Raw genomic sequence first — 26431 nt, forward strand, 5'->3', positions numbered from 1 at the left:
TTGAAGTGCCAGCAAGAGCACTGCTCTAGCTGCTTGTGTCTGGGGGCATGAGGGGAGCATGTCTGAGAGCAACTAGCTGCCCTTGGTCCCACCTTTTTCAGGGCACAGAGCTGTGCCATTGGCCACAACAACAGTTTTTCAGCAAATTAAAAAGCAGGATAGACCACAGTAGACTTTAGAGCGTAGTAAGCAGGGCCGTCATCTGGGGCCCCACAAGCTAAATTGCTCAGCCTGAGGAGTAGGGCCCTGGGCTTTAACCCCATGGGATGGGCCTTTGGCTTTCTGCCTTGGGCCCCAGTAAGTCTAATGCTAGCCCTACTAGGTGGATCCCCCTGATAATTGCTCATGCTCCCCTGGGGCTGGGACTCTTAGTTCGGCACCACTGACACTCTTCAGGGTAGGCAAGTAGTACGAATTCCTTGTTACTCATGGGTAAACTGAGGCATGAGCCTTGTCATGCTTGTGCATCAGTCACAGATGTGGAAGTGGAACTCAGGAGCTGTGGTTCACCACTCATCTGGTCTAAATCACCACCTAACATTCCTTCCTTTAATAAACCAATAAACTTCCTGCTTCAATTCAATCAAAGTATTTAACACCTCCTCCCTCCTAGCCCCAGTGCCATCCAAACAATTAAGCACCACTTTAAGGCTCTTTGTTCTCTTTGCACTGTTGTAGTCAGGAGTTGATGGCTCTTCTGTCAGTGCTCTGGTTTAGAATCAATATGGAAATCCTTTCTTCCTTTTTCAGATGTTCCCTTTGCCATTTACAGAAGATTGATCTATTTGAGTCAGAATTTCAGAATACTAGAGAGAGATGGTAAAGCCTTCAGCTGTTGAAATCTCTCACCGGGAGTTGATACTGCAGCAGTACAGAGCAATGGTCTGGCTTTTTTTAAAAGGAGTGTAATGGTTCAAAACTATTTTAGCATCTGTCCCATGTTTTCCTATTTATCATCACTGCATCATTATAAACCTGTTTCAACAGCTGGGACATTATTTCCTTCATGTTGCTTTGTGGGGATGTCTGTTTTTGCAGGTAGCATGTTTAATTCCCAGACCTGCACCAATGAGGTAATTGCACAGAAGTTTGGGAAGTGTTGGTGAAAAGATTGCTAAGATAATTGTTGGAGACAATCCATTGTGCTAATTGCAATAATAAAAAAATAATCATCTTTAGTTCCCCCACTAGCACAGCCTGCTTTAAAGCCCACTGAAACCAATGCAAAGACTCCCACTGACTTCAACAGATTCTGAATCAGACCCCCCTGAAAACAGCTAAGAACTAAGCAAAGTTTCACATAAGGACAAATATTCAAACAAGCAGCCCTGGTCTCTGTAGCCATGTTCCACTGGGTGCGAAAGTAAAATCAGGAGAAGTGGACTCTACAGGGAAACTCCTCTTTTCTTCCCAGGATCAGAAAAAGGCCAGCTTTTATTCTAAAGGTTTTGGGTTTTTTTTCCCTCATTGTTTGCCACCTATTATTCTGTCTGACAAAGTGTTCCAATCAGACACAGGGAAGAAGAAGCCTGACATTGAAAAGGACCAGGTTTAAGATACATGATCATCAATAAAGTGAAATAAATTGGCTGCCACATTGGATTTTTTCTTCTAAATAGGCAAGCTGGAAAGCCAAACTTTACCCGTCTTAAGTAGCCTGGTGGAGCCAGCAGTCTTTAAGCAACAGTGGATTCTTTCTAGCATGGGTTACCTTTGTATGTCCAGTGGGTTACATGAGAGGTGCTGAGATGGACAAGGAACAGGTGCAGCAAGGTGGTTGGAATCCTCATGGCTCTGGCAGTGTCTGAAATCAGAACCAAGCTGGGAAATGCATTTCTCTGACAAGCCTAGAAAGTGTAAGTAACAGTTTACACCATGTCTGGTGTCTGTCCCACCCTTCTCCTCTCCCTGCCGAAACAATACACCCCCACAACCAGGGCTATTTTACATGGGCTGTCAGCTACAAATGCTAAAAGCATTTTATTGATCCTCTAACAGAGGCTGTCAGTTCTACTGACACAGAAGGTTACTCTGATGCCCTTGAGATCACATTTTGATGTGCTTTATACTTTTCTGTCCGCTTTTCCTGTCTGGAAATATTTGCAGCACCAGGCAAATATTACTATTTGGCATTCTTTCACTGCAGAGCTCAAAACAGCTCCATTTCACAGATGAAGAATCTCAGGCAGAAAGGTGTTAAGGGAGTAATTCTCAGAGGTGTGAGGCAGTGTTCCCTTTAATTGTTTCCATCCAGGTGCAGAATAAATGTTATGCACAGCAAGGCATGCGCAGATGTGCACCACCAATAAACACATGCTGTCAGCTGCGGGTGCTCTGTTAATTGGCTGAGTGAATCTCTCCCAGATGGCTGCCCAAGCACTCAGTTTACAGGAAGCACTAGTTCTGAGTATCCACAGCTATATTTGAAATCAACAAAACCAATAGATGCTCAACTCCCACCAGCAGGGCTGGATTTTTCCCATTAAAATATGTGGGATTTGGGCACAAAAATGCTTTTGAAAATCCCAGTGGGGTGTCTAATTCATTCCTACCTTTTAAAATCTTGGCTCATATGACTTGCCCAAGGTCACACAGCAAATCAGGAGCAGAGCTGAAAATAGACGAGACCCCCAGGTCTCATGTCTGCTGCGCTGCAATCCTAGTCATTAGACTATACTAATATTTTAACAACAATCTTGGCAACTTGGACACCTTTCTGTCTAATAAACCCCCGCCACAAATACCTTTAAACCAAAGTGCCTCCTATATGCAGAGTTTTAACCCCAAAGGGTAGAAATGTCCACTATGTACTTTGCTGTTGCCATGGGTTTTAACCAGAAGGTGCTTAGATACTAAGGTAATGGACAAAATAGAGCATGTCCATAAAATCTCCAGTGCTTCTGCCCCTGCTGTCTCTGCTAGTTTCAGTAATGGTACAGTGGTGTCTTAAGAAAGCTACAGCAAATACAAGTATGGGAATTGCAGCTGTGGCTTAAATTTGGCTTTGTGGAGCTTTGCATCATGCTGAAGACTTGGAATTGCTGTTTTGTTTTTAATCTTATTGCTTCTCCATGAACAGTTAATTTTCACAGGCCTTCCTGCTTCTCTGTTGCAGACAGCATGTGTTTAAAGTTTGGGAACAACGATACTATTGAGTTACTCAATCAGATGTGTATTTCCCCACCTCTCGCTATAAAAGTAATTTCTTCTGAGTTTCACTGAACAGTGTAAGGACTGAACTAATCCAACATGCCCTGCAATGCATTTCATAATCCTTGTGTATCCAGGTGGGTAAATAGTCCTTGAAATTAGCTGAGGGAGAAATTTCAGTGGTTTGTACCGGTTTATGCTTCAGAATTGCACGCAGGACCACCCTGGAGCACAAGACACTAGACTAAATGGCACTTTTGCAAAGCTTTCTTTCTCTCACCCAGCCTGGCTTGCTTTGAACATGGATGTTATTTGAGGGCAATCTGTTTCCCTAGCCTGTTCTTTATTGATCAGCTCCCTAGGGGCTATATAGAAGCTTTGAAATGAACCCTATTGCAAGCTTATGCTGCTGCCAGGTTTAGCGGAGTTGCGGTGAATTCATGTTATGTGGAGCCGTGTCCAAGGACAAATAAGCAGCTTAGGCCAAAAGGGGTCTCTAATTGTGGGAAGTCACATTTTTGTACAGCCGAACCTGAGACATGCTGCGCTGACGGCCACCTAGGACTCTAGCTGAAATCAGCAGGCTCTGCAGATGCTTAGCTGCTCCAGAAATCAATCCTTGTGGATATGTCTTCAGTACTGTCTTTTGGGCAGCAGGGGTCAGTTTATCACATATAGGCCGGGTCTACACAGCGCAGCTTTCCCGGCAGACCCATACTAATGAAGAGACTCATTATTTTTTTCAGGAATAAGGGTCTGGCAACAGAGGGGCTTTTTGCTGGCAGGGGCACTTCCACATGGCCTCTTTACTGCCGCCACCCCTCTCTGCCAAGACCTAGCTCTTGTGTGGCTATGCTAATGAGCCATGGGACCATGCTAATGAGCAGCCATTTGCAATTTTGAGGCTGCTTATTAGCATGGATCTGCCAGGAAAGCTGTGCAGTGTAGACCCAGACCTAGTATAGATGCAAGTTCTAACCCCAAAAAAGAAACGCACACTAAGTAGTTTGGTATTGCCAGGGCTTTTAAATGGGAGGCACTTAAATACTATGGTAATGGACAGAGAGATCCTGTCAATAAAATCCCCAGTTCCTCCAACTGAGCTGTCTCTAAAAGGAGAAGTCCTGGGGCACTTTATAGACTAACAGATATTTTGGAGCATAAGCTTTCATGGGCAGAGACCTGGGTCATGACAAAGTCAGATGCAGTGTAGTCTCTGCTAGTTTCAGTGATGCTGCACTGTCTTACAATGACGATCTAAGAAAGCTATAGCAAAAAACAGGTATAGGAACTGTGGATGTCACTTAGATTTGGCTTTGAGTACACCACCAAAACAGAAGAGTAAGTGGCAGGCCCACCAGTGTGGGGCAGGGGGCAAAGGGACGGTTGCCCCAGGGTCAAGCATTTCTATGCAGTAGTGGCAGAGGCCAGAGCCCTGGGCCCTTTAGAACTGCAGCCGGAGTGCCAGGTGAAGCCCTCCAGAGTCCCATGCCGTGCACTCTGTCTGACTCTGAGAGCTGGAGCTGTGTGTTCTAGGTAGTGCTGTGGGCCGGCCTGTCTGCCCAAGGCCCCTCCCCTTTCAGGAATGTGGAGCTGCCTCCCCGACTCCATCTTGCCTAGGGGCCCAACAATCCTAGCAGCTTCCTTGGTAAGTGGAGTTGATGGGAGAGCATCAGCTGTCAACTGAGGGTGGTGAAGTTACTAAGATAAGGAGATCTAAGCATGTTGATTTCAGTCATGTTATTCATGCAGCTGAAGTTGCATAACTTAGGTCAACAGCCTGCAGTAGCATAGACAAGCTCTCAGTATCTCAGGCTCAACAATCAAAATTAGCAACCCCTTTTGAAAATGTTGAGTTTGGTTTTAGGTGAGAAATGTGAGGAACTGTCCCAGGTTGAGGTGTCGTTAGAGGAGGTTTTGGAATAAATTGATAAACTTACCAGTAACAAGTCATTGGGACCAGATGGCATTCGTCCAAGAGTTCTGAAAGAACTCAGATGTGGAATTGCTGAACTACTAACTGTGTGGTTTGTAAGTAGTCCTTCAAATCATCTTCTGGACATGATGACTGGAAGAAATCTAATGTGACGCCAATATATTTTTTTAAAAAGGCTCTAGAGGTGATCCTGGCAATTACAGACCAGTAAGTCTAACATCAGTAGCAGGCAAATTAGTTGAAACTATAGTAAAGAATAGACTCATCAGACACGTAGAGAAACATAACTTTTTTTGGAAAAAGTCAGTCTGGTTTCTGTAAATGTAGGGCGACTACATCTCTCTGTCCCAAATACGGGACAGGGAGCTATCAGGACGAGGGGCAGCTCCTCTCAGCTGCACCAAGCCCCAGAGAGCCGGAGCTCCCTGCCCTCCCGCACCAACCCCAGGGAAACGGCGGCCGGGGCAGCTCCTGGCCCAGAGCCCAGGGGAAAGTGCGGTCTAAATATAGGACAATTCATCCCTTTTAAAAAAAAAAAGTCAGGATGCCTTTTTGGCATCCCAAATACATGACTCTCCCACCCAATACAGGAAGGTCGGTCACCCTGTGTAAAGGGAAATTATGCTGTATTAAACAGCTAGAATGCTCTGAGGGGTCAACATGCATGTGGACAAGGGGATCCAGTGGACATAGAACAGTAAGGTGGTAAAGTTAGCTGCTGATACTAACCTGCTAAAGATAGTTAAAAAGAAAGTAGACTGTGAAGAGCTTCAAAAGGATTTCACAAAATTAGGTGACTGGGGAACAAAATGGCAAATGAATTTTAATGTTGATAAATGCAAAGTAATGCACATTGGGGGGGAAAAATAATCCCAACTATACATACAAAATGATAGGGACTAATTTGGCTATAACCACTTGAGAGAGCTTTTGCATCATTGAGTGGATGTTTTCAGAGAGCTATCCACAATGTACTCCAGCAGTCAAAAAAGCAAACAGAATGGTAGGAATCATTTAAAAAAAATAGAGAGAATAAGAATATCTTATTGCCTCTGTATAAATCCATGGTACACCTACATCTTAAATACCCTATACAGGTGTGATCGCCTTTTCTCAAAAGTGTATATAGTAGCACTAGAAAAGTTTCAGAAAAGAGGAACAAACATTATTGGGGTTTGGAATGGGTGCCATATGAAGAGAAATTAAAAAGACTGGGACTTAGCTTAGAAAAGAAAAGACTAAGGTGGGGCATGATGGAGGTCTGTAAAATAATGACAGATACAGAGAGAGTGAATAAGGAAAAGTTATTGACTTGTTCTGTAACATAAGAACTAGGGATCACCAAATGAAATTAATAGGTAGCAAGTCTAAAATAAACAAAATGAAGTTTTTCTTCACACAGTCAACCTGCGGAACTCCTTGCCAGAGGATGGCATTAAAGTCCCGAACTTCACAGGGTTCAAAAAAAACTAGATAAACTCATGGCTACTGGTAGGAATGGTGTCCCTAGCCTGTGCTTGTCAGAGGCTAAAATCAAGTATAGGAGAGGATCATTGGACCATCACCTGTTCTGGTCATTCTCTCTGGGACATCTGGCATTGGCTACTGTCAGAAGACAGTATAGTGAGCTAGATGGACCTTTGGTCTGACTCAGTATGACCATTCTTATGTACTGATTCCAGGGGCAAATTCTGGTACCTAATAAGGGGAAGGAAGGGAAAAAAATCTCTTGACTGTGTCATCCTTTTTATCCGATCTATGTGCTCTGTACATCTCTCAGAGTAAATCGCAGCACCCATTTCTTCCACTAGTATTAGAAACAATACGGTATGTAAAGAACAATTCCTCAGTGGCAGGAGACAGCTTGGATGGCCTCAGGCACCTTTGCCCTGCCTAGTGCTGAGTACAGGTTACATTCTCATTTGGTGTAAATGGGCAAGGCATAATTTGTGTCTAATGGTGCTCCTCTACAAACTTACACCCTGTGATTTTATGAATCTGATTTACCCTGCAGAGTGAATTTCACACATGCCTTTGACAGCTCAAAGAGCTAGTAATGGCCTTGCAGCCCACATGCAGCCTGTAGTTATACCAACTGGTGGTGTGCAGGGCCACCCATGGGGGAGGTAGGTAAGAAAGTAAGGGGGTTCTGGTTCTGGGATCTGACAGTTTAAAAGGGCCTAGTGCTCCTGGTCACTGCCCTTAGTAGCTGCATTGGATGGATCCCTGGACCCTTTAAAGCCCCACTCTCACCCTTCTGTCTGAGACCCTGCCTCTTCCAGGAGGCCCAGACCCAATTTCTCCCAGGTTGTGACAAAAAGTCTCTTGTCAGCCCTGCCAGTTGCATCACAAACCGGAACATCTCAGCTAGAATGGTCTGTCTGCATATGTAGATACACCCCCACTGTGTTAGGGCCGGGTCTGTTCAGAGTCTCAAGTGACTTCACTAGTCCTGTTCAGTCTGTCTTCTTGGCTCTAAAGAAAATGAGTCACTCTATACAGTGGTGGGTGGAAAGAAATTATGCCCTAAATATCACTCCAGACTCCTCCAGCTCAATAAATGCCAGTTTTGGTTTGAAGATAGATCTTAAAACCTTTCATAAGTGTACATGCTCAGCATAATCATGGTCCAGAACTTCAGCCTCTGTAAAGCATTGCACTGAGAACAAGCGCATCTTCTGACCTTCTCTGGATCATCAGGTACTGGCCTCTACTTGCAGAATATTAGGTTTGGTCTATACTCGGCAGGTAAGTTGATTGCAGATATGCAGTTCTAGCTACAGCAATTAGGTAGCTAGAATCAGCTGACTTACCTGGCTCTCTTCACTGAGGAAGGACAACAGGAGAGTTTCTCCAGTCGACCTCCTTTACTCCTTACACTAGCGAAGGGTACCCGAGTTGGCTGCTGTCCTCAGATATTTCAATTTCATATGTCTCTACCAGGTGCACAAAATCAAACTCTGGAAGATACACCCTGACTGGGTTGATCTCCAAGTAAGTATAGACAAGCCCTCAGACTTAACAGACCAGTGGTATGACCTGTTACAGCAACCGAGTAGCTAGAGATGGAAAAAGAATGATTAGCTCGTAAGAGCCAGTCCCTGCGAGGGTGGACTTTGTTCCCCCGTTAGAGGATATCACAGACTGATGATGCATCTAATGAGAGATGGCACAGTTTGGACCCAAAGTAATGAGGAATTCAGAGCTGGGGTCTTTGTTTGGGTAACCCCATGGCAAACCTCAGATTCAAACACCTAGGGTGTGTCTACACTTGAATTCCTCTTTTGAAAGATGTATGCAAATGAGGTGCATATTTGACATCTCATTTGCATATTTTGAAAGAGCATCTTTCAAAAGAAGGAAAACAGTACAGATGCTCCTCTTTCGAATGTAAACCCCATCTTCAAAAGATTACTTCTTCCCTTCATTTAATGGGAAGAAGGGGATTTCGAAAAGGACCCCCGTGTATCCACGCCAAGCCACAAGCATTCGAAAGCGGCTCTTTCTAAGTGCCGTGGCTGGAAGTGTCCTAATGCTAATGAGGTGCTGAATTGAATATTCAGCACCTTATTAGTAATCTTCAAAATGGCCATTTAGAAGTTTTGGTCCAGCATGGCCACAGCTGAGGTGTTTGGAGCTGGCAGGTCTGTGCTTGGAGGCATCTCAGCATGTGAGTATAGTCAGTGGCAAATTCTAGGTCCTGGTATCTTAGGCAGAAATGTTCTTGGCAAGCTTTTGGTACAAAGGCAGGCTGCTTGCCCAGGGAGGCACTTGTAGAGACTCCAGCTCCACAAAGGTCAGTATAAAATCAGACCTTCACCTTTCAGCCTTGGCCTCCAGACACTTGCTGAGAGTCCTTCCTTATTTTCATCTCCCTCTTCCCCTCCCTGCCCTTGGCTGACACTGTACAATGGATTAAATTTAGCTTCATTCTGGATGCTGCTTGCATTCCAGGCAGCAAAAGAACTCAGGTCAGGTTCTGGTTTCAGACCCTGAAGCTGCTACTATCCCTCTTACCCATCAGGAATGTATCATCTCGTAGAAGTTTTCATCTTACAGGGAACGCTAACAGTGTGTTTGCAGTCTGGAGACATGATGGCACACCCAAGCTAACTTTAGCAACAGCAGCCGAGAAGCTGCCGCAGCAGGCATGACTCAAAGGGCCAGAACCTTGAGTACACACCCTCCCAGCTGGAGCAATTTCAATATGGTTATTACTCAAGGTAGCTTTGACTAAGTAAGGTGTCCAGAGATATTGCAGTCAAACCTTCTGGTCAGGGAAGAGCCTCTGTGAAATGAGCTGGTGGTTTCTAGCCCGGTTCTAGTGGGCTGTCTTGCCAGAAATCCAGACAGAGAGACCAAAGTCTGCCTTGGGCCAGAGAGCTGTGTGGGGAGGTGGGAAAGTAAAACATGATTCTCTCCGATTAAGCTTGAGATTGGTGGGGTGCAGGCAAAAAGTTGTATTTTTGCTGTTCGTTCCATGGGTAGATTTTTCTGTGCAGTCCTATCAGTCTGGTGCTTTTCTAACTACTCACCAAAGCAATAGGTGAACTATTAATTAGATTACTGCAGATTAATTGTCCTACTTGGTTTTATGAATTAACTTGCAAACACATTTTCTTAATAACTAGTCCTGTGGTTCCCAACCTTTTCACTAGTGTGGACCCCCAAACCCTTCTCCCAACTGTTCATGGACCTCCATCAAAGCCAATTCTAGCTGCTATGTACACTTCAATGAAAAAGGAAATCACAGCATACATTTTTGGGATAGCAATTAATAAAGTGATTGGCAGATATAGAACTCAAAAATAATTGTAACTTTGTAATTTATTAAACTTATTTTCTATTATCATTTTTCTTTCACTTTTTTTCATGGCCCCTCTGCAATACCTCACGGACCTTCAAGGGTCCATGGACCCCAAGTTGGGAGCCACTGGACTAGTCAGTTCCTGGTCTTGACGTCTTGGTCCTAACTGTACCAATGTTTAAATGCTAGGAAAAGAATCTACGGCAAGGCACAGCACAGTATTCAGCATAATAAGACCTACAAATGTGATTACTTCATTTTCTTTCATAAGAGTTTTCTCTCATTGTAGTTTGCATGAGCAGCTGTGACCTTCAGGTGGAACGGTTCCTGGCAGTTTGTTATTGGCTGGATTAAAAGACTCGGGTTTCACTTCAAACCAATGGTGACTGGTGAGGGACAGTCCCGGGGGTGGGGGAGAGGCAGACTGGCCACATGTCTCACCTCAGTCAAGGAAAGGGCTGGAACAAGCCTTCCTCCACCCCAAACCTCACCCTTACTTCACCCCTGCCTCCCTCCTCTTCCAGCAGTGTTGCACAGCTTCTAGTGAGGGCAGGGTGATCCGGCTCTTTCCCTGAACAGATGTAGCCTGCCCACTACTACTGGAAGTAAGGTGGCACTGACCATGAGTGCAAGAGGTCGGGGGACATGTGGGGGTGCATCTGACCCTTTCCTACAACTCCACATCACCCCTGCCTCAAACCTTCTACAATGCAGGTGTGTTTGGTTTGAAATTTCTTTTTTAATTCTGAGCACTAATTTTTGTCAGCCTTCTTTGCAGTGTGGCTGTATTTATAAATGGTACCTCCTTTTCTGATGTTTGAAAACAGATATACCATTGTACATGCGGTGGTGTGCATCCATCCCTTTCTCAGTCCAGGCATGTTAGACCACTTTAAGTTACAAGGACTAATGAGTGACTTGCATTGATATTATATATATTTTATGAGAGAGATTCACAGTACACAGATTGGTGCCCATGTACACAGCAGTTGATTTACATACATGGGTCTTCAGACTGGTGCCTGATGTATTGCATATAATTTATGTATGAATGTACACCAGTCAGAATCCAAACTGTCATCCACTAAAGTCAGCGGTGATTTGAATGCCTGTCTCATTTTCAAGTTCTGGTTATACCATGTATCTGATCAAATGAACCCCAGGGGAACCTCTTGGATGGGGAACCCAATCCACACAATCTTTGGCCTAGTTATCAAGATCTATAAGCTGTTTGGCCCATCCCAGCTGGTTGGTTAAGTAACAGTGGGGAAGAGTGACTTCCACACCAACAACGTAATCCAAAGCCCACTGAAGTCAGGTTAAGATCTCAAGTCAACATGCAGGACTTTCAATGAGATCAGGTGGCAGATGGAGGCCACTGCAGTGTAACAAAGTTTGTAACGATGCTTCTTGAGAGCAGATTCTGGCCTACCTTTCCACATGGGTCCACAGCATGCACACCTATACCCCACACTATCTAGGTATTTATATCTGCTCATGATCTTGGTGCCTGAGAAGCAGCATTACGTCTATCTAAACAAAAAAGCAGTCCAGTAGCACTTTAAACACTAACAAATAATTTTAGGTGATGAGCTTTCATGGGACAGACCCACTTCTTCAGATCATAGCCATACCAGAACAGACTATGATCTGAAGAAGTGGGTCTGTCCCACGAAAGCTCATCGCCTAATACATTATTTTGTTAGACTTTAAATGCTACTGGACTGCTTTTTTTGTTTTGATAGTATATAGACTAGCACAGCTATCTCTGTTAGCATTACAGCTACAAGGAGCAAACTTTGTATAGGACCTTCAATTACAGCCTTGATAATTATCCATCCCCCACGGCATAACTGGATTGTTCTGGGTCAGCAATTACTCTTACACAGAAACTTTCAGTCTGGCATTTAGGTGCTGGAGAAGGCTTTTGGATGCATGTACTTGTCTGTCCTTACAGTTGGATGAGGGACGGGATGAGATAAGGAAGAAGTGGAAAACACAGATAGTAAGAATTCCAAAATAATCATCATGCTAAGTCACTTCATTATCTCAGTATGTTAAAGCCTGTGTCTCAATGTCTGCAAAAAGTATGACAGCACAACAGATTCAGCACCAAGAGTCAGGCAGACAACTCTGTATAAATGAAAGAAAGACTCTTATGTCCGTTCAATGTTTTTAAAAGAAGCCCACCAACCAAGATTCATGTAATGTGCAACGTTACCTTTCTAAAGTCTCCTCCTTAAATATCTGTCTGCAAAGTTGTCAGAGGAAGGAAATCAGCACATCAGGGCGCTCACTGCTGCTTCCATTACAGCATTTCTCTGGACCAGAGACGTTCTAGCCATATGGAGTGAAGCATTAGGCCATGCCACAACATCAAGAAAGCTTAATTACAAGGATTCTTGGCCTTGGAACGCAAGCCTCCCAAGGAATGCCGCTGTTCTGCTTTCTGTGGGAACTTGTCAACCAAATGCAAGCCGGCATATAATGAGATCTCCTGGATATGGTAGATGTGGAGGATATGTAAGCCGTAATGCAGTCATTCACACTCCTCAGGTGTTGAGGGCCTAAGTAGAATCCCACCCTGCTGTAGCTCTCGGGATGTGCATATAAGGTGCTGTAAGCCCACACCCTGGAATGTAGGTTGGGTTTATGCAATGGCTATTATGAATTGGCTAACAAGTCCTGACCTGTGCAGGTTGTCATCTTGTGCTTACATGCTTTGGAATCCTAGTCAACAGGTAATCCCACTGGGCGTTTCATGGCAGAAAAGCAATTCTTAACCCTCCTGCAGAAAAATTTCAAACACAAGTAGAAGCAGAATTGCCCTTTCAGATGGTACAGTTATGACCACAGAATAAAGGATTAGATGCAAACCACCTGCAAACTTATCATGGCCCATAAAAACAAAGGGAATAACTAGGCTGGCAGTCTATAAAGACCCTCTAGAAGAAAAATGATTTTAACTTACTAGGAAATTGGATTATATCCTTAGGTTAGGACACATCTATAGTTAATACCTTTATTGTTGCAAACGAGTTCCAACATGGATCTAGTTGTGTTGTATACCATGCCCATCCTTGTGGTATCTGAGCACCTTGCCAAATGATAAAGTAGGCATATAATTGTGTAACAGTACTATGGCTCCCAATGCAATATTTGCAGAAATTCAATAGGCGTAAATATAAAGATCTATTTTCTCTCTTCCTCCTATGCTGCAGGGATTGAGCATTGATTTGATCCTGCAATCTTAAGGACGAAAGCCATGTGCTGCTACAGCATGAGCTAAAAGCTACCTTCCTTTTCGCTAAGGTGGTAGACCAGACTTCACTCTCCTTTGTCAGTGGTCTTGGTGCCTCTGGTTCACACTAGTGTTAGGGCTTTTCTGTACTACAGGGAAGATCAACCCATGCGCAAAATCAAACTATCTGGGATCGACAGCTGACCTATGTACCATGGCACCATTGTAAGGAATAAAGGAGATTGATGGGAAGTCAACAGGAGAGTTTCTCCCTCAGTGAGGACAGCTGGGTAAGTTGATTGAAAATAGCTAGATTCTAGCTACGCAATTGCCATAGCTAGAACTGCGTATCTGCAATCATCTTACCTGCCTAGTATAGACCAAGCCTTAATATGAAAACACAGGGTTGAAGAAGTGGGGTTTGGACTTTCTTCTGGAGATGCTGAGGTCTGTGGTTATTCTGATCTGTGCTGGGTCTGGGGTTCAGATTCATGAATGGAAAAACCTCTGTCTCCTGAGTTCCCTAGATTGAGAATGAGAATTAACTGTCAGGGAAGGGTATAGTCGTAGCGCTCCCTTAGTGCCAGTCCCAGGTTCCTTAAGGCTTTGGAAGTGTGGACTACAAGCCAGGTGTTGGACCTTGGTGAGACAGTTGAGCACTGGGGCCATGAGATCGTGGCAGCCTGTAAGACTCAGCAAGTGGACTGCTCTGTTCAGAGTCATGGTTGTGTTTTAAAAAAATTGCCAGTTTCATTCCTCAATGCAGGTAAAATCCTCTTTTGTTTTTAAAGGGGCTGATTAAAAGAAACAGTACTGATTAGTATCAGAGGGGTAACCAAGTTAGAACGTATCTAAAAAGCAACACGAAGTCCTGTGGCACCTTATAGACTAAGAGATATTTTGGAGCATAAGCTTTCGTGGGCAAAGACCCGCTTTGTTAGATGCATGAGTGTGGGGTTTAAGCCCTCCTCAGGAACTCTCAGGCATGTGATGAAAGCTTATGCTCCACAAAAGCTTATGCTCCCAACTATTTGTTGGACTATAAGGTGACATAGGTAGTCTTGTTGCTTTTGACAGAATTGCTTCAACTATTTCTTGTGTAACAGGATTAAATTCTGGAGGCTTGGAGTGGTCATGGGGCCATGGAGATCCCCAGTGCAGTACCAGTAACAAAGAGAGATTCTGTTTCCCAGACTTTACCCCAACACTTCTATGCAAAACAAACCCAGGAGGTGCTCTGATGCCAAAGGATTTTCTCAGAAGAAAATGTGGATCATTGCTGCTAGAGTTAGAGGAAGAGTTCTACGGGGCTAGGGCTGGATTTATGTGAATTTATTTTTCAGAAAGAACAGAACTTTTCAAATGTGTGTAGTGTGTTTCATTTTTCATCAGTAACAAAATCCAGATTACCCCAGAAAACTGGACCAGTCAGACCACCGCCAGTCTGATTTCAGAACTATACCACTTAAAAAGAGAATGAGCAGTGGCATTTTTAATAGCAGCTCTGATCTTTTCTATATGCGCTGTACAGCACCGTTTTTTTTTTTAAACTGCTGACCCAAGGAAAACATATACTGCCACCGAAATAGTGCCAGCAATCCAAACACTGAGCCCTGCCCCATGCTGCCTTTCTAAGTAATGTATTACCAGTATCTTCAGCTGCTGCTTCTCTCTGTAACACAAAATTGGTGCTGTGGCTATCATTGCCGGCCTTGTGCTGATGGATGAAGTGTGATTCTATATTACCATGATTTGGACCATGGCAGTATGAGGAGAAACAGATGATCACCTCCCACTTCCCTGTGTGCTATTAGCTGGTTTTGAGTGCTTGTTTTGTCAGCGCAAGAAAAGGAGGGCTTGGCTAATGAGTTTGTGGGAGATGATGATAGTCCTCCCCTGCATTCAGTCTCAACTCAAAGCTTGCTTGATTTCAATACAAGTTCAGAGTGGAAGGAGTCTAGGATTAGACCCATATTAGCCAGAGAAGCTGTTAGTACTGGAAAAAGTATGTGGCAATTTTAAATGCCAGCTTCTCTACGACCACCAACCTCATAAGATCGAGAAACGGATACTTTAAGTCCAAAACACCCACCAGCTAGCAGAGCCACGGCTTTCAACACTTATTTGCTCAAGAGATGTAAAACTGAATTTCCTTCAGCCTCACAGTTTGTCATGCTCCAGCTCCTCCCTCAGCATAACACTTAGCATTTATGCACCCCTTTCCATTCATAGACAACAAAGCACTTTATAAAAGTGAACAAGCATTTTCCTCTCTGTTCTACAGCTGAATAAACTGGGATGTAGGACTGTGCACTGACTTGCCCAAAACAAAAAAGCAGTCAAGTAGCACTTTAAAGACTAACAAAATTATTTATTAGGTGAGCTTTTGTGGGACAGACTCACTTCTTCAGACCACAGCCATACCAGAACAGAGTCAATATTTAAGGCACAGAGAACCAAAAACAGTAATCAAGGAGGACACATCAGAAAAAAACGATCAAGGTGAGCAAATGAGGGAGTGGAGAGGTGGGTGGGGGAAGGTCAAGAATTAAATTAAGCCAAGTATGCAAATGAGCCCCTATAGTGACTCAGAAAATTCCCAGCCCGGTTCAAACCATGCGTTAAATGTGCCGAATTTGAATATAAAAGACAGCTCGGCTGTCTCCCTTTCAATAGTTGTGCGAAAATTTTTCTTCAGTAACGCGCAAACTCTTAAGTCATTAAGGAAATGGGCTATAATCACTGAGCCAAATTGCTGCAATCAGAAGGGCCCTGAGAATGAAAATACTAGCTAGCCTTCAAGCAATGGAAAGCTTTTGCTTCATGCCCTGAAACATGCCTGGATACTATCAAACTGATGGGGAAGCCTATTCCAGAGTCAGGGACCCTCTGCTGAGGGTTCATCTACATGGGACCCCCCCTGCTTCACTATTATGACTTTGAGGCACATCCTCAGAGTGGCAGATTGAGGAAGCCCTGCCTGGAATGATCCCAAGGGACTGCACTGAATAATATGAAATGGGGCACTACAGACTGACAGCCCCTAGGAGGAAGAAAACCCTGACTTTCATATCAGGGCAAAGAGAGCTCACTAAGCCTTTCTAGGCACGAGTCTAGGAGAAGGAAAACTATGATCTCAGACTTGTGCACTGAAGGGAGTGAGTACATGTTGCAGTTCCTATGCCTGTGTACAACAGTATGGGTGTGTCTACACTTGCATCCCTCTTTTGAAAGGGGCATGCAAATGAGATGTAAATTTGCATATTCAACACCTCGTTTGCATATTCTAATTTCAAAAGGCCTTCTTTTGAAAGAAGACAGCCAGTGTAGACACTCCTCTTTCGAAAGTTAAACCCATCTTCGAAAGAATCCTTCTTCCCTTTATTTAAAGGGAAGAAGGATTCTTTCGAAGATGGGGTTTACTTTTGAAAGAGCAGTGTCTACACTGGCTTTCTTCTTTTGAAAGAAGCTTTCAAAATTAGAACATGCAAATTAGGTGCAGAATATGCAAATTTACATATTTACATTTTTGGTTTACTTCATTTGCATACCTCTTTCGAAAGAGGAATGCAAATGTAGACACACCCTATGAGAAGAAAGAATGGGATTGGAACTCACAAGCCAGTCTCACTGAATCCATTCATGTGAAAGTATAGCTCTTGATGCAAACAATTTACCTCCTGTTGAAGACAGTCCAATGGCGATAGGCAACTGATGTTGGATCCAGGTGTAGGATAGCACTGGAGGCATCTAGCAACAAACCTGCACACAGGCTATCTGGGTGTGATGGTTGTCTGTCTGCTGAACTGGAACAATAGCAGCACTCAAACTTTCCCAGGTGACAAGGCAAACCTTCTTTTGAAAGAAGAGGGGGAGAGAAAAACAATCCCTACATATCACTTGTTCCAGTTGACTCCTGGGGGTTAACTGAGACCAACTGGTCAGATATCCAATTTTGCATCATAAGAGAAAATTAGTGACTAAATAAACTGTACTTTGCATCCTGGAATGTACATACACGTCTTGTCAAAGATGATAACCATGACCACAGGTCAGCAATTGTCAGGAGAGAACTTGCACATTATAACAGTTATGTTGTAGCCTTAAATGAAACACGCTTCTCTGCTACCAGCCATTGCTAGAGGTGGAAGCAGGATATTCATACTATCATGTGGGTCATATTGAGGGCAGCCAAGACAAGTGAAAGTTGGCTTCGCCATCAGGACATCACTAGTTCCCTAGCTTGAATCCCAGCCACACGCCATCAGTCCTCACCTTAGGATGGCAAATTTTAGACTGAAGCAGGGACAGAGCCTAGTACAAGTTAATGCCTATTCACGTACATTGCCTGCTGCAGACGATGAAATGGAAGCTTTCTAGGATGAAATGGAAGCTTTCTGTTTAATTCCAAACTATTTGTATTCGACTATTTTAATAAAAACTGACAAATAGGATTGAAGGAAGTGGGTGAGGGGTGTGGGGATGTTAAGTGTCCTGTTGGAGATATTTTTTTCTTTTTAGTCCTCTGTACTTATAAATGTCAGCCTGCATTGGAAATGAAATTGATCTGAAGAAGTGGGTCTGTCCCACAAAAGTTCATCACTGAATAAGTCATTTTGTTAGTCTTTAAAGTGCTACATTTCTGCTGCTTTGTTTTGTTGGAGTACAGACTAACACAGCTACGTCTCTGTCACTATTCAACTATTTTAATGCTAGAGATAGTCAAGACTCCACCACATGGTGGTAGAAGGTGCTTAGACATGATTGGATTGAAAGTGAGATCTCAAATGGCACCTTCCTTCTTCAAACCTATGCACAGCCTGTGCTTGCTGTTGCATGTAAGTTCTTCCAACAAGCAAGCAAATACAAAGAAATTTGGATGCCACCTCTGTCAAAGCATTGGTGAACAATTGATTATTTCATTACAAAACAAAGAGACAGCTGTCATGTTAACTCATGCAATGCATGGCACTGGCTCTTGGCCTGACCATTCTATGATATAGGCACTGTCATTTCCTTGGGCCTCTGGCTGCCAAAATGTCATTTGCTGCATGCCAAAAAAAGTTGGATGAAGATAAACTTGTAATGCCTGAGACATAAGTATTGTTTCACCTTAGTCTTGATGCTGCCAGTGTCATTGACAATGAAGATCCAGAGCAGCCAGTTCCTATTGAGGAGGAGTAGCTCAATATCAAGGAAACAACCTACAAAACTGTTGTCAAAGTACTGAGGTTTACACACACACGCACGCACACACACAGAGACTGGTTTGACAGCTAGGACAAAGATGTCTATGCTTTTCTTGTTGACACGTATGTGACACACACCTGGCTTGGATCAATGATCAAGAGAATGCTTATTGGAAATCAGCATACACTCCAGCTAATCAGAAGGCACGAGGCAAGTTACGGCCAATAAAAGATGACTGATGGAAATGTAAAGCAGTCAGACTTCAAGACACAGCAGACATACACATTTCTAAAGTATTCTATGATGGGCTGAAGGCAGCCCACGCAATGCTGGCTTAATACCAGTGTACTCTGCTGATGGCAACGCTATGATTACAGATAATACTTAAATCCTTGCCCAGTGGACCAAACATTTTTGCAACGTATTAAATCAGACATCACCTTTTGAAAGCAGCATTCTTGAAGAGATTCCTCAGTGGACTAATGAATCACTGCTGATTATACCACCAACTCTTGACAAGATACGAAAAGCTGTCAAGTAGATGAAGTCTGGAAAGCCACCAGGTGGTGATGCAATCCCATCAGAGATTTATAAAGCTGGTGGTGGCCAGCTGACATGCCATCTCACCTGTTTGTTTATCACCATTTGGGAGAAAGAAGAAGTTCTGCAGGACTTCAAAGATGCCCTGATTTACATATATACAAGCAAAAAGGTGATCTTGCATGCAGTGATGACCACTGGGGCATCACATTGCTTTCTATGGTTGGTAAGATCCTGGCTACCATCCTCTTACAGTTGGCTGTCATTACAAGTGGTCACAAATAGCATCATTCCTGAAACTCAGTGTGGATTTTGTGCTAGTCGAAGCACTGCTGACATGGTCCTCACATCCAGAAAGATCCAAGAAAAATGTAGAGAGCCAAATCAGGATCGCTACGTGATTTTTTTTTCTTTGATGTGAACAATGTGTTCAACACAGTCAACAGAAACAGACTTTGGAAGGTACTTGGGTGCATTGGCTGTCCTGAGAAATTCATCACTATAATTTGGTATTTCCATGATGGCATGCTGAGTTGTGTCTTTGAAAATGGAGAGACATCTGCACCTTTTGATGTATCAAATGATGCAAAGCAAGGATGTGTCCTCCACTTTTCTATGCTGCTGTTTAGTTGCTTTCAAGGATTGGAAGTTGCTCATAGCTAATTCGGTTCCAAACGAACAGCAGCATTTCCAACCAAAAAGATTTTCAGATGTTATCGAAGTGTTCACTACAGCTACTGGTGACCTCCTGTTTGATGATGACGGTGCAGTGTTGGCTCATCCAGTTGAGGATTCACAGAGCTTTTTGATCATTTTGCTGTCTCTGCTCACCAATTTGGACTCACTGTGACTCTCAAGAAGACAGAAGTTGTGTCTGTCTGTTCAGAAAGCACTCAGTTCTGCAGTGATGACTGCTGCTGCTACTATCCTGAAGTCTGTGGACAAGTTGAGCTACCCTGGAAGTCTATGGTCTTCCAGCACAAATGCTGATGATAACATTGTTCAATGACCCTCTGGGGCATCTGGAATTAGCGACTGTTGGAAGGCAGGACCCAGTATGGCTATTCTGATGTCTGACCCAGTATGGCCATTCTTATGTTTAGCCAAAGCCAGCAAAGCCTTTGGAAGTTTAACCAAAAGGTTATAGAATGAACATGGTGTTTAACCTCCATATGAAAGGAGCAGTTTATTGGGCAGTTGTCCTGACTGTCCTGCTCTGGTCAGGCTGGAGCTTCCCTGCCCATGGTGCTGTCGTGGGTAGGAGGCACTCCAGCATGGCCAGAGCAGCTCTGATTCCTGGCACCCCAGGTGCACTACAGGCAGGGCCACTCCAGCCAGGCCAGAGCAGCTCCCATCCACAGCAGCCCCAGGAATGCTGCTGGCAGAGGGGCTGCTTAAGTCTGGCTAGGCTGGAGTGGCCTCCCCAGCTACCTTTTCCTCCTTCAGACTGTCACACATGGGGACTGCTCTGGCTACACCGGAGTGCCCCCGCCCCCGCCTTCTGTGGTGAACCTGCGGGGCTGGAGCACCCCCCTACCCATGCTGGGCAAGGAGATGCTCCAGCCCTTATCAGTTAACTGGAACTAGTAAGCCTCATCTGTTTATAATGCAGCTTACCAGTTAACTATTTAGCCTACAGCATCCTTGCTGTGATCCCAGCAGTAAAACATTTAGCCACGAGTTTTGCTTTATTCCTTTCAGGGAATACTTCTAATTTGAGATCCATTCATCACTTCAAATTATTTTCTCAAAGGTTAATGCACAAATCTGGAAGGTTACCCAGACCAGAGGTTATGGGGAGAATTGGCATTATTCATTCCCCACAAAAAGCTCAGCGAGACCCATATGATTTAATTGTAAATATCTAGACCACCCTTACTCATTTGGAGTACCGTGTCCAGCAAGGATGCTTGGGAGCCATACAGGAGAAACATTCTTGCAGACATAGCTTTGGCTGTGCAACAAAGATGGATTGGAGCATGTCGCCCCTTCACCAGCCTGTACCGATAGTGGCCAAACCTTTAGTGTGATGGACAGGAGCAATGGACCCAGCAGGGCTTTACCAGCTGTAGGCCAAGAATAGCTGATCATGTAAGATGATTCAATTAATCCAAAGAGGAACGGCATCTCTCAACAGCCATTTCAGTGGGGGGTGGGGAGTGAATCATGTAAATCATCACACTCTTATTAAACACCACAAAAAGGAATCACCATTGGCTCCATGGAAGCTGGATATGAGTCAACAATGTGCCCTCGTAGCCAAGAAGGCTAACAACATATTAGGGTGCATTAGGAGGAGCATTTCCAGCATATCTAGATATGTGGTTGTTCCCCACTATTCGGCACAAGTGAGGCCACATATGGAGTACTGAGTCCAGTTCTGGGCCTCCCAGTATAGAAAAAATGTGGCTGCATTGGAGAGGGTTCAACGGAGGTCAATCAAACTGAATAGGGGGCTGGAGCATGTGACCTATGAGGAAACGCTGAAGGATGTGGTCTTATTTAGTTTGCAGAAGAGAAGAGTCAGGGGTGATTTGATAGCAGCGTTCAACTTCCTGAAGGGATACTCTAAAGAAGATGGAGAGAGGCTGTCCTCAGTAGTGATGATTGGCAGAACCAAGCAGCAATGGTGCCAAGTTACAGTCGGGTAGGACTAGATTGGATATTAGGAAAATCTATTTCACTGGGAACGTGGTTAAGCATTGGAAAGCATTACCTAGAAAGGTGGTAGAATCGCCATCCCTAGAGGTTTTTAAGTCCCAGCTTGACATAGTCCTAGCTGGGATGATTTAGTTAGGGTTGATCTTCCTCTGGGCAGGAGGCTGGACTCGATGACCTTCTAAGGTCCCTTCCAGCCCTAGGATTCTATGATTCTAAACAAGATACTAATATCCAGAGCTGCGATCCTGTTCTGCATGTTTTATTTGTTGTGAACACCATATGCATCAACAGACTAGACTGCTAATAAGTAACACAATGGAACAAATAATTTGCTTATCTGATTAATTTGTTTCTTCGGACAATGCTTGTGACGACATTGCAATTCCTCAAAGGTATTCAACATGTAATTCTGTCAAACATTTTTTACTCTGTGCAAGCCCCCACCTTAGGGCAAGGCAGTTGCTTTGGGCCTTGCACCTTCAGGGCCCCACACCTACTGGCCAGCAGCACCTTGGTGTGCTGCCTTGAGCTCCATCCAACAGCCAGGCCCTTCTGGGTGAGCTCTGACTCTGCGGTTTAGTAATGAACCGTTACTTGCTACTTGAAACCTGTTATTCTAGTTGTGATACATTAGGTAAGTCATGTGGGTTTTTTGTGAATACCCTGACCAGTTGAGTGCATGAGCACTTCCTGTGCACTTTTCCCACAAATAGCTGTACCAATGACTTGAAAAATTGCCTTTCACAAACAGTCAGTGAAAATTGATTCTTGGCTTTTACGGATGGTGCACACAAAACGGTGCGGGCACATTTCAGACATGTTTGATTAAAAATCCAAGAAAATCTCACAGGAAGTTTTTAAAATTCTCATACCTTGAATATTGATAGAATTAAGACCCATTTTCTCACCAATGGGATCAGTAATTTTCCCACTCATCATATTTATTTGTCTCACTTCCAGTCAAAGACTGTATTTGGCCTGGCTTCTTGAAAGGCCTGAGCTACACTTAAAATTTAGGTCAACATGCTTATCTTGGTCAGCAGTGTGAAAACTGAACATCCCTGATTGATGTACATACTTTGACTTAGCTTCTTTCCACCTAACCGCTTTGTTCAGGAGACAATAGTCCAACATCAATGGAAAAAGCCTCTTCTGTCAGAATAGCTGTACCTACCTTACGGTCTTAATGCCCACATACCTCCTGCGTGTAGATATACCCTCCTTTTTGTGTTGTTTATAAGGGACACTTAGGTGACCGTATGTAATGAATATAATTGTTTGAAATGTTCAGTTTTCAAATCTCATTTTCAAAGCTTTAAAAACTTGTTTCTTATACAATTCCTCGGTGTCTTTGGTAAGTGTATGTATCGATGTATTTTCTCTTTTGTGTGCTTTGCAATCATGATCCTTATTTTATGTACAGTATTGCTACTGGCCTCTGTTTCACAAACACTTATGCATGTTTGTCATTTTACTTAGGTAAGACTTCACATAATTTAGTGGGACTCCTCACTTGAATAATGGTGTATACCTGTGTAGTACCCAGAGGCACTGAGACCTCATACTAGGGTGAGTGAAGTCTATGCTCTCCAGCCCCAGCTGAGAGCCAGCTGGCCTTGAGCTCATGGGTAGAACACAGCATTTTAGCCCCTATTATCACAGGTTCAATACCTGGTGCCAGCAAGCCGGGTCTGTTGGTGTTACACATGCATAACTCTTCGCAGAATCAGGACCCTGCAAATCCCAGGCACTTTACTCAAATATAAAGCCATTCAGATCCTGATTCAAAACCTGTTTAAAAACAAAGGAAATATTCCTATGCAGAACCAGGGTTTTTGGAGCAGAGCCTCATTAGGCTTTAAATCCAAAACATGATTCTCAAAACCTTTGCTCTGGTGCTGCCTAGTCTGTAGGTGCACAAAGTCCCTAGGCAGCTGATGCCTTAATTTCTACTAGAAAAGCCCCCTAAAAATCTGACAACTGCCTCTGTCTAGGTCACAGAGAGGCAGCTGTTAGTCTGTATTCTAACAAAACAAACCAGCAGTCATGTAGCACTTTAAAGACTAACAAAATGATTTATTAGGTGATTAGCTTTCGTGGGACAGACCCACTTCTTCAGATCTGAAGTGGGTCTGTCCTATGAAAACTCATCCCCTAATAAATTATTTTGTTAGCCTTTAAAGTGCTACATGCCTGTTGGTTTGTTTTGTCAGTCTTTCCAGCAATGGACAACCTGGGCTAGTGAGTGGGTCGCACAAGTGGCCCTTTTTTGTCTCTATGGGCCACATTGAGCAACCCTGACCGTGTGCAACAATTAACCAACTGTCTTTCAGGCTACCCAATGAACTGCATGCTGCAGTTTGCACACCACTGGTCCGGGTGTGTGGGTGTCTAGCTCTGACCAAACCTCCAGCAAAATCCTCAAATTGGACATTGCTCCACCTATCTCGCCTCTGCGGCCTGAACCTCTAGTCATTCTCAGAAGCTGCCTGCTGGATTGCACCCCACACAAAACAATGCAGGGTGGGTGGTCTCATGACTGGGCTGGAAATTAAAAGGAGTGAGGCTTCTCATTGGTGTGGCTCTTTGAGAAAGGGTTTCACCTAACTCCAGGAGCAGGTATGTGCTTGTGAATTCTAAAAGGAAGATGGCTCCTCCCTCCAGCCCCCTTAGGCACTTAAACCCTTTGACTCATGCTGCTGTTCTGCACAGTCATTATCATGAAATAAAGCTCTTTTGAAGGCAGGGTTTGCTATTGGACAGCGTAAGCAGCTTCCCACCTCACATGCTGGAAAAAATAACTCCAAGTATACGCTGAGTGTGATGGGGGCTAATTTAGCTACAACTAATCAGGAAAAAGATCTTGGGGTTATCGTGGATAGTTCCCTGAAAACATCCACACAGTGAGCAGCGATAGTCAAAAAAGCAAATAGGATGTTAGGAATTATTAAAGGGATAGACAATAAGACAAAGAATATTTTACTGCCCCTTTATAAAACTGCTATGCCCACAGCTTGAATACTGCATATAGATGTATCAAAACAAAAAGCAGTCAAGTAGCACTTTAAAGACTAGCAAAATAGTTTATTAGGTGAGCTCTCGTGGGACAGACCCACTTCTTCAGACCATAGCCAGACCAGAACAGTCTGAAGAAGTGGGTCTGTCACACGAAATCTCACCTAATAAACTATTTTGCTAGTCTTTAAAGTGCTACTTGACTGCTTTTTGTTTTGATAGTCTATAGACTAGCACGGCTTCCTCTCTGTTGCATATAGATGTGTTCTCCTCACCTCAAAAAATATATTTTGGCATTAGAAAAGGTTCAGAAAAGGGCAACTAAAACAGTTTGGAAGGGGTCCCATATGAGGAGATGTTAAAGAGACTTGGACTTTTCAGTTTAGAAAAGAAGAGAGGGAGGGGGATATGATAGATGTATATAAAATCATGAGCAGGGTGGAGAGGGTGAATAAAGAAAAGTTATCTACTTGTTCCCATAATATAAGAACTAGAGGACACCAAATGAAATTAATGGGTAGCAGGTTTAAAACTAATAAAAGAAAGTTCTTTTTCACACAACGCACAGTCAACCTGTGGAATTCCTTGCCAGAGGAGGCTGTCAAGGCTAGGACTATAAGGCTACGTCTACACGTGAAGCCTACTTCGAAGTAGCCTATTTCGATGTGGAGACATCGAAATAGGCTATTTCGATGAATAACGTCTACACGTCCTCCAGGGCTGGCAACGTCGATGTTCAACATCGACGTTGCGCAGCACCACATCGAAATAGGCGCAGCGAGGGAACATCACAGTAGCACACATCGAAATAAGGGTGCCAGGCACAGCTGCAGACAGGGTCACAGGGCGGACTCAACAGCAAGCCGCTCCCTTAAAGGGCCCCTCCCAGACACAGTTGCACTAAACAACACAAGATCCACAGAGCCGACAACTGGTTGCAGACCCTGTGCATGCAGCATGGATCCCCAGCTGCGGCAGCAGCAGCCAGAAGCCCTGGGCTAAGGGCTGCTGCCCACGGTGACCATAGAGCCCCGCAGGGGCTGGAGAGAGAGCATCTCTCAACCCCCCAGCTGATGGCCGCCATGGAGGACCCGGCAATTTCGACGTTGCGGGACGCGGATCGTCTACACGGTCCCTACTTCGACGTTGAACGTCGAAGTAGGGCGCTATTCCTATCTCCTCATGAGGTTAGCGACTTCGACGTCTCGCCGCCTAACGTCGAAGTTAACTTCGAAATAGTGCCCGACGCATGTAGACGCGACGGGCACTATTTCGAAGTTGGTGCCGCTACTTCGAAGTAGCGTGCACGTGTAGACGCAGCTTAAGAGAGTTCAAAGAAGAGCTAGATAAATTCATGGGGGTTAGGTCAATGAAAGGCGATGAGCCAGGGGGCAAGAATCAAGTCCCTGGCCTCTGTTTGTCAGAGGCTGGAGATGGATGGCAGGAGACAAGTTGCTTGATCATTGTCTTTGGTCCACCCCCTCTGGGCCACCTGGCACTGGCCAATGGCAGCAGATGGGATGCTGGGCTAGATGGACCTTTGGTCTGACTCAGTAATGGCCGTTCTTATGTTTTGTGAATGGTGTTCATAAAAGTGCCTAACTCTCCTTATTCATTGTACAGAGTGTCTGGGCACCTAATTCACAGCTGTGGACTCCACTTGGCAAATAGGAGCAGAGTGTCTCAACATTAGGCATTGCAAGGCAGAGTTGGAGTCTGTTTTTTGTATCTATCTCTGAGCACTTTGCCACAGAATGAAAACATCCCTTGGCATGGATCTGATATTCTTTAGGCACAGATACTCCTGTTAATAATGGTTACTCTGATCCTGAAGATGCTTACACACACACACACAATGAGCTCATGTCCTTTAGTGTTTGCAGGATACTAG

The 26431-nt window shown here is 44.1% G+C and overlaps 1 protein-coding gene across 1 annotated transcript in view; it reads right to left on the minus strand.

The window, feature by feature from the left end:
* Window positions 1-26431, minus strand: part of CA6 (carbonic anhydrase 6) — a 54232-nt gene that overhangs the window by 25528 nt on the left and 2273 nt on the right. Inside the window, exon 2 of the mRNA XM_075018079.1 lies at window positions 1712-1804. Coding sequence (XP_074874180.1) covers window positions 1712-1804 — 93 coding nt within the window. The remainder of the gene's footprint in view (window positions 1-1711; window positions 1805-26431) is intronic.

Source organism: Carettochelys insculpta, chromosome 23 (assembly GCF_033958435.1).
Source record: "Carettochelys insculpta isolate YL-2023 chromosome 23, ASM3395843v1, whole genome shotgun sequence".
In the NCBI taxonomy this organism is placed as follows: Eukaryota; Metazoa; Chordata; order Testudines; family Carettochelyidae; genus Carettochelys; species Carettochelys insculpta.